Source organism: Sturnus vulgaris, unplaced genomic scaffold (genome assembly GCF_052056855.1).
Source record: "Sturnus vulgaris isolate bStuVul1 unplaced genomic scaffold, bStuVul1.hap1 Scaffold_195, whole genome shotgun sequence".
NCBI classification, from domain to species: Eukaryota; Metazoa; Chordata; class Aves; order Passeriformes; family Sturnidae; genus Sturnus; species Sturnus vulgaris.
The window spans coordinates 16,176,656-16,185,024 of record NW_028276170.1 but is presented as its reverse complement, the minus strand read 5'-3'; the positions used below and the strand labels follow the sequence as shown (position 1 = coordinate 16,185,024).

The following is an 8,369-nucleotide window of genomic DNA, read 5'->3' as shown; positions in this document are numbered from 1 at the left end:
GTCATATTTCCACCGGGCTAGTTTTCTTCCCAGGGGGCTATTTAAGGGTCTATCTGTTGACATATTTCCATTTCTTTTTCCCCTACTGAATTCCTTCCTTGCTCTTAGTCCCATTCTTCCCGCCAATCACTGGTTCTCACAACAAAAGCCGCCTTCCCGACAGACAATTATAGGTCCTTGAAAGCAAAGCTGGACTACCAGGAATGTTTTTACAGATCAAGATCTGATTTCTTAGGAGCATTAGTGTTAAATAAACGAGGATTTTCTCAAGAACTGTCTGAATGTTCCCACTCTTCTGGATTTGACTGGGCTTCATTTCTTCCCAGAAAGTGGCACAGGGATGGGATTGGATGCAGGATGGGAATGCTGTGTATGACAGGGAGAGAATTTGGTTGTGGCTAAGCAAGGCTTGCCCTCCTCAAGGACTCTGCAGGGTCCTAGAAGCCACTCAATATCCCATGCTCTGCCATCGAGGAGGTGACAAAGAGCCTGGAGGGAGCCTGTCCAGGACAGCCAAAGGGACTGGACAGAGGGATATTCTCGGTGCTGGGAGCACCTGGATGTTGGACCAGCCAGCTCCTGCTGCCTTTTGGTGGTGCCTGAGCAGGGCTGTGACGATGCCAGGGACATCCTGCAGTGACATCTCCCCTGTCCGTCTGGGCGTGCGCTCGGTCCCAAAGCTCACCCTGATCCTGATCTCAATCTCACTCCATGTTGAGACACACTCACACTCCTGGATTTAATCTCATCCCAGTGCCAGACTCGTGCAGCCCTAGAGCCAATCTCAAGGCCAGGCCTAATGCAAATGGCACATTTAGCCTTAACCCCAATTCCAGCTCTAATCTAAAACCTGGCCCTAATTGGAAAGTCCAGCCCCAATTCCAGCCCCTCCCAAATGCTCAGCCCTAAACCAAATGCCACGTTTAGCCCTAAGCCCAAAGCCAGCCCCAATTGCAACTCTAAGCCCAATCCCAATGGCAGTCTCAAGCCCTAAGTGCAGCTTTGAGTGCCAGCCCACACTCCAATGCCAGCTTTAGCTTGAATTCCCAAACTCAGCCCCAGTTCCTGCCCTAAGGCCAACACCGTTCTTAGTCCTAAGCCCAATGGCAGCCCCAGTCACACTCCCTAGCCCAATCCTGGCTCTGAACTCAAGGCCACTGTGATAAATATATTATACTGTTGGCTTTAACAATTGTTAGAGTGAATACTATGTGCTTTCTAAGGTTGACTTTTGTAAAAGAAGTTTTCCTAAAGTTTAGAGATCTTTTAATGCATATTTTTTCTTGTGAATGTTGGTGAAGAGTTCTTGTAATGTTAACATTTAACCAGTGAAGGAATTCACACCTGTTGAATGTATTGAAAAGTAACAAATGATGAGGACTGGAAAACTGCAAATGCTTGTAAAAGGTAGGACAGGGGAGAAACTCAGTTTAAGTGTTTGAATATGTATAGCCTTTTGTAAATATGTATTAGGGTGATGCAATACCCAGGTGGGCAGGGGGTAGTCTCTGCCCTCACCGATTCGGGTGGACTGGCTCTGGCTCCATCCCCCTCTGATCTAGGGGGGCCAGTGCAGTCGCTGTTGTTACAGATGAGCAATGTGGTGGTTGGCTCTCACAATTAAAGAATGAACAGTGTGTGTATGTTAAGATAATTTTTGTGGATGTATAATGATGTTATTGTAATATATCCTCCCATAGTCCTCTTTCCCCTCTCCCTTGCATTGTTGTCACGACATGGCTCAGGCAGTCGGGGCATTTGGGGAGGGCCGGCTTGTTCCTACACCTGACCTCCAGTGCAGATGTAAGAAAGGAGTCTCCAGCAATGGACGGCAGAGAAGGAGTTCAGCGACAAGACTTTGGGAGGGGCCAGGACCATAAAAGGCAGAACATCCATTCTGTAGGGGAGCACGTGGGGGTTTAGTCCTGCGCTCCCAGCGCTGATTTTTCTCCTACTTCAGTCTTTTGCTGTATTTTTCTAAGGTTTAAGAAATTGCTGAAAGTTTTAAAGGAGCAAGCACCGTTTCTCACACCCTGCACTGTAGGGGTAGGAGGTGCAGCTGGATGGAGGGAGGCGTATGGAAAGCTGGTTTGAAGGGTCTCCATTTACTTCTCATTATCCTGCTCTGAGTTTTTGGAGTTTTCTGCCAGAAATCTGTCCCCTCCCCCATTGATTCCCATGAATTTAGGTCAGTTTTCTGTTTTGGGGAAATCAAAGCCATGCATAGACACTCCTGATTAGGGGGTAGCAGCAGTGAGGCTCCAGGGTTTCCCGATGAGCCAAGCCAGCGAACACGCAGGGCTGGGAAAGGCGTGCCGGGAGCTGCGGAGAACTTTGTTTGTGTTTCCAGGCCAATGGCGGCTCGGGCCCGGGCCCGTTCCAGGGCTGCTCCTCATCTCCGCCTTTGCCCTCCCACAGCCCGTGGGGCCCTGAGAGCGCGGGCCGAGGCTGGGCCGTGTGCAGAGCCCGGCCCTCGCTGCCATTGGCTGATTGTGCCAATGTCACTCCTGGTTGTCGCGCGCTGATTGGGCAGAGCAGCAAAGGCGCCATTGTGGCAGCGTCTGTGCGGGCCCGGCAGCGGCGGCAGCGGCCGGAGCCCGGGGAGGCGGCGGCGCGATCCAGAGGGATCCCAGGGGGTGGATCCAGGTGAATTTCCTGGAATTCTCCCTTTTCCCCTCCCCCCCGCGCTCCCTCGGGCACTTTCACTTTCGCATCTCTCGAACTGCGCCACAGCTGCGACCGGGGACAGCTGCGATGGCTCCAGCGCTGGGTCTGGGGCTTCTCTTGGGGCTCCTGGGGGTCCGGAGGGGTGGCGACGAGAGGTGAGTGGGACCCCCCGAAACCGGGACCCCCCCCTGAACCGCAATTCCCGGGCACCGGGAACCCCGTAAACCTCCATTCCCGGGCAGCAGAACCCCTTGAATGCCCATTTTGGGTCCTGTGTCCCCCCTCAGTCCCCTTTCCCAGCACTGGGACCCTCCTGTACCCCCACATCTGGCACCGAGAACTTTCCATACCTCCTTCCCTAGCATTGGGACCTTCCCGTACCCCTTCATTTGGCATGGAGATCCCACTGAACCTGCATTTCTGATCATCGGCTCTTGGGTTTTACTGGATTTTTTTTTCTCTTATATTTACATAAATCTATGTATACAAACAACAGGACGGGAACGCTGGAGCAGTTGTCTCGAAGCTTTATTCCATCACAATAATCAGTTTCATTTTACAGAACCAAGCAAGGGAGATGGAACAGCTTCAGCTGCTAGCCCAGCAGGCGAAGTTCTCTTTGTTACAAAGTCTTTTAACTAGTTTCTAACCAATAGCATTAAAAGTATGAATAGTATTAAAAGGTGACAAGCATTTGCTCAGGCCAATTAATAAAGTTACACGTACATCTTGTTTTGAACACTACTTGCTTGTAATAGCTTAAAACAATGGATAAAGGTTGATTATTAAGCTTACATATTTCTACTATCTTGCTTAACATTTTCCTATCTCTACACAGCTCGCAGCCCTATTGTTTCATGTCCTTGAATCTTCAGCATTCTTGTATTTCTCCATCCTGAGATTTGCTTTCACACAGCTTTCTGAGAGTTTTATACCTTTTTATTTCCCACAACTGGCACCCCCTGAACCTTCATTTTCGGGCACCGGAACCCCCTTGAGCCCCGAATTCCAGGAAGGAAACTCCCCCTTAACATGCATTCCCCAGCACGGAAACCCCCTGAACCCCCATTTTTGGGCACTGAGACCCTCCTGCACTTCCATTTTCAGGCGAACCCCCCCTTCCTGGGCACAGAGACCCCCTCGAACGTTCATTTCGGGCACCGGGACCCCCCTTTACCCACTTCCCCGGTCCTGAAAGCTCCTGGAACCCCCCTGAACCCTCATGCTCGGCAAGGGAACTCGCCTGAACCCCATTTCTGGGCACCAGGACCCACTGCACCCCATTGTCCGGCACTAGGACCCCCTGAACCCACATTCCGCACCAGGATCCTTGTGCGACCCCAAATCCAGGAATTAAACCCTTCCTAACCCTCTATTCTAACGCACCAGGACCACCCTGCACCCCGTTATCCAGCACGGAGATCCCCTTGCAGCCCCTTATCCAGAATCCATAGCCTCCCTGCACCCCCTTTCCCGACCCTCTCCCTCTCGGAGACTCCAGTCCCCTTTTTCCTTTACCTCGGGACCCCCTGGATCCCCATTCCTGCCTTTCCCAGCCCCCACTCTCAACTTTCCTCAACCCCTGCACCCCTTTTCCTGGGCACAGGGACCCTCTGGACCCCCCGTTGCCTTCACCCCCCTTTCCTTGACCCCGGGACCCCCTGAACCCCCATTACTGGGCATGGGGACCCCCCTGCACCTCCGTATTCATTACTGGGACCCCCTCCTGGATCCCCGTCACGTGTACTGGGACCCCCTGCACCCCCTTCTCGAGAATCCCGCCCTTCCCAGACCCCAGACCCGCCTTTTTCCTTCTCCTTTGCACCCCCAGATCTCCCAAATTTCCGTGTCTCCCCTGTTCTCCACTCCCGGCGCTTTCTTAAGGGGGGTTTCAGGGAGTCCCAGGTGGTTCTCAGAGAGCTCCAGGGGGGTCGCAGCGGGGATCCAGAGGAGTTCTCTGGGATTCCCCCGTCCCTACTCCCCGCCGCGCTCCCTCGGTCTCGTTCGCTTCCGCGTCCCAACCTGTGAGACCGGGATCTACCCGGCGACTGGTGACGTCACTTAAATATCGATCTTCCATTGGTGAACAGGATATGGAGGCAGGAATGGGGGGGGGGGGAATTGGAGTCAGAGCTGAGGGCGGGGCCGGTGCTGGGGGCCGGTACTGGGGGCGGGCCCGCAGCGGAGCAGCGCGATGGCTCCAGCGCTGGGGCTGCTCTTGGGGCTCCTGGGGCTGCTGGGGGACCCGGGGGGCGCGACGAGAGGTGAGTGGGGCCCCCGAAATCGCGATCTCCCTGCACTGCCATTTCCAGACTAAACCCTAAACCTTCATTCCTGGACTCGGGAACCCCCCACATAGCCACATTTTGGGTCTTGTGACTCCCCCCATCCCCTTCCCCGGCACCAGGACCCCCCTGAACCCCCATTCCTGGGCATGGAGACCTCTGTGATCATTCATTTCCTGGAACCGGGAATTCCCTGCACCCCGTTACACAGCACCGGGACCCCCATGATCTCCCAGTTCCTGGCGATCAGGATCCCTCTGAACCCCGAATCGCAGCATGGGAGACCTTCTGAGCCCCCATTCCTGGGCACTGGGACATCCCTGAATCTCCGCTTCCGGGCCTGGGACCCCTTGCACCCCCTTTTCGGGCATCTCGCTTTTCCCAGACCCCAGTCCCGCCCTTTTCCTTGACCTTTGGATCCCCCGGACCTCCATTCCTGCCTGTCCCAGCTCCCAGATCCCCTTTCCCTCAACTCCGGGGATCTCTGGATCCCCTTTCCTGGGCACAGAGGCCACCTGGATCCCCCATCCCGCCTCTCCCAGTCTTTGTATCCCCCTTTCTTGGGCACAGGGATCCCCTGGAACCCCCATCCCACCTATCCCAGTCCTTGTATCCCCCTTTCCTTGATACCGGGGGTCCCCTGAGCCCCCATTCCTGGACACTGGAATGCACTCCCTTCCCGGCTATCCCAGTTCCTCTTTCATTGATCCATGACCCCCTCAACCCCCCCAAATCTCTGTGTCCCTCCAGTTCTCCACTCCCTGCGTTACCTGGATGTGGCGGTGTCAGAGCCCAGCCCAGGGATCCCCCAGTTCATGGCCATTGGATACCTGGATGGGATCCCCCTCACACGCTACGACAGCGAGAGGGGCCGGATGCAGCCACTGACACAGTGGATAAAGGATGGAGCCGAGCAGGGATTTTGGGATAGGAAGACCCAGATCTGTGAGAGGAGCCAGAACGTGGCTGCTGGGAACCTGCATATACTGCAAGACTGGTACAATCAGAGTGGAGGTGAGTGAGGGGATCGTGGGGCTGGGATTTATGGGGCTTGGATGTGGATTCACAGGGCGCCAAGGGGCTGAGATGGGGATCCATCCATTAGGCTGGTATGGGATATCTTGTGATCCATGGGCTGGGATGTGGATCCATGGGGTTGGAATCAGGCTCTGTGGGTCTCCATCAGACTCTGGGGTTGGAATGGGGCTCTATGGGGCTGGGACACAATTCCATGGCTCTCTGTGGGTACAATCCTCCCAGGTCTCCACACTGTACAGCGGCTTTTCGGCTGTGACCTCCTGTCTGACGGGAGTGTCCGTGGATCCTACCGGGATGGCTACAATGGGCAGGATTTCACCTCCTTTGACCTGGGATCCAGGAGATTCGTGGCTGCTGACAGCGCTGCTGAGATCACCAGGAGTCGCTGGGAACGTGAAGGGAACGATGCTGAGAGCTGGACGAATTACCTGGGGCACGAATGCCCGGAATGGCTCCAGAAATACGTCAGATACGGACAGAAGGAGCTGGGCCACAAAGGTGGGAGCAGAATTCCTGTGGGAATGTGGAATTTAGGAGTGAGGAACTTGGGAACATGATAATTCCTGTGGGAATTCCATGGGCAAATCTCACCTCCATCCAATTCCAGTGGGAATTCCAGGGGCAGGTCTCACCCCCATCCCATTCCAGTGGAAATTCCAGGGGCAGATCTCAGCCCCATCCCATTCCAGTGGAAATTCCAGGGGCTGATCTTACCCCCATCCCATTCCCATGGAATTCCATGGATGTCTCTCACTGTTATCCCATTCCAGAGCCCCCTGATGTCCATGTGTCTGGAAAAGAGGAACATGGGACGCTGATCTTGTCCTGCCACGCGTACGGATTCTACCCCAGCTCCATTGCAGTCAACTGGATGAAGGGGGATGAAATCTGGGATCAGGAGACGGAGTGGGGCGGGATCGTTCCCAACAGTGACGGCACCTTCCACACCTGGGCCAGGATCGAGGCGCGGCCGGAGGAGCGGGAGCAGTACCGGTGCCGGGTGGAGCATCCTGGAATGTTGGAGCCCGGGATCTACGCTTGGGGTGAGGCTGGGAATGTGGAATGTGGGAATTGGGAATTTGGAATTCCCCATTGGGGATTCCCCTCCCTCTCCTCACCATCCTGCATTTCCCAGACCCAACTTCTGGTGGGAATCTCGTCGTGGTGGTTGCTGTGTCCATCGCTGCCATCATCATCCTCATTGTCCTCATTGGATTCATTGTCTGGAAGCGCCAATCTGGTAAAACACGGGATGGGGGACGGGATCCACCCGGCACCATTCTGGGAATCCTGTACCACCAACACTGATCCTACTCTTTTTCCACAGGGAGGAGGGACAGGAATGGATACAACATAGCAGCCGGTGAGTACCAGTGGTGGATCCAGCTCTGGATCCCCTCTTTGTGGATCCTAGGATGGATCCTGGGGTTAATCCCAGTGTGTGATCCGTGCTGGAATCTCATGGATCTTCTCTTTCTGCAGGAAAAGATGTGGGAACCAACGGCTTGAATGCAGGTACAGAGTGGGATCAGGGTGAGATTCCAGAGGAGGACTGGGGCAGGATGGACAGATTGGGATCATGGAGGAATTCTGGATCAGAGCAGGATCAGATGGAATTGTGAAGTGGGATTGGGGCTGGATTCTAAAACGGGATATGGATGGATGGATGGATGGATGGATGGATGGATGGATGGATGGATGGATGGATGGATGGATGGATGGGGCAGGATCAGGGAGGGATTCCGGAGGGCTACTGGGGCAGGATGGATAGAGCAGGATTGGAGGGGGATCAGGTAGAATTCTGAAGGAGCTCCTGCTCTCCATGGGCTCCAGCCAGGTCCATCCTGCGGGATGCAGACAGGGACAGGGTGACACCATCTTTTCTCATCCCAGCAGGAATCACTGCCTGAGTGATCCATGGAGCTGGATCCAGCCCCTTCCTTCTTCCCAGGAAACCAAGAGCTGCCAGCAGAGCTCATCCTGCTGCTCCCAGACACCCACAGCTTTTGCTAATGGATCCATTTCTGATTTTCCAGTGTTTTAAAGCCAGGAACCACAAATATTCCCAATGCTTTAGTTCTGCTGTGAAATTATCCTGCTTTGGGGCAGTAAATCCTGCTTGGGGCAATAAATCCTGCTTTGAGCAATAAATCCGAGTTCCCTCCTCCAGTGTCCAGCAGTTCCTCTCTGGGAGCCAGGAATGGGGATGGGGACACTGGGGACAAGGATGGGGACACTAGGGGCAGGGCTGGGGATAGGGACAGGAGGGGCAGAGATGGAAACAGCAGGAATGGGAATGGGGACACCAGGAGCAGGTTGGAGACAGCAGGAGCAGGATGGGGACACCAAAATCAAGTTGAGGACAGCAGGAGTGTAATG

General features: G+C 54.6%; 1 protein-coding gene across 3 annotated transcripts; it reads left to right on the top strand.

Moving 5' to 3' along the window:
• Positions 1 to 2,523: 2,523 nt before the first annotated feature.
• LOC148218121 (class I histocompatibility antigen, F10 alpha chain-like) lies at positions 2,524 to 8,155 on the top strand. Of its 3 annotated transcripts, none has more exons than XM_088158251.1 (8): positions 2,524 to 2,822; positions 5,703 to 5,966; positions 6,213 to 6,488; positions 6,761 to 7,033; positions 7,126 to 7,230; positions 7,318 to 7,353; positions 7,473 to 7,505; positions 7,884 to 8,155. In XM_088158251.1, exons 2-8 carry the CDS (start codon positions 5,768 to 5,770, stop codon positions 7,898 to 7,900), a joined length of 939 nt encoding a protein of 312 aa, XP_088014377.1. In that variant the 5' UTR covers positions 2,524 to 2,822; positions 5,703 to 5,767; the 3' UTR covers positions 7,901 to 8,155. The 3 variants fall into 3 exon arrangements, with proteins under 3 accessions (XP_088014377.1, XP_088014376.1, XP_088014375.1); XM_088158250.1 differs by lacking the exon at positions 2,524 to 2,822 and adding an exon at positions 4,815 to 4,931 and having other exon boundaries at positions 7,887 to 8,155; XM_088158249.1 differs by lacking the exon at positions 2,524 to 2,822 and adding an exon at positions 4,815 to 4,931.
• The last annotated feature ends 214 nt before the right edge of the window (positions 8,156 to 8,369 follow it).

Excerpts from the sequence above, each read along its gene's own strand:
- LOC148218121 (XM_088158249.1), top strand. The coding sequence starts at position 4,862 with ATGGCTCCAGCGCTGGGGCTGCTCTTGGGGCTCCTGGGGCTGCTGGGG. Across the intron at positions 5,967-6,212 it reads CTGGTACAATCAGAGTGGAG|GTCTCCACACTGTACAGCGG; the intron begins GTGAGTGAGGGG and ends CAATCCTCCCAG. Across the intron at positions 7,354-7,472 it reads TGGATACAACATAGCAGCCG|GAAAAGATGTGGGAACCAAC; the intron begins GTGAGTACCAGT and ends CTCTTTCTGCAG.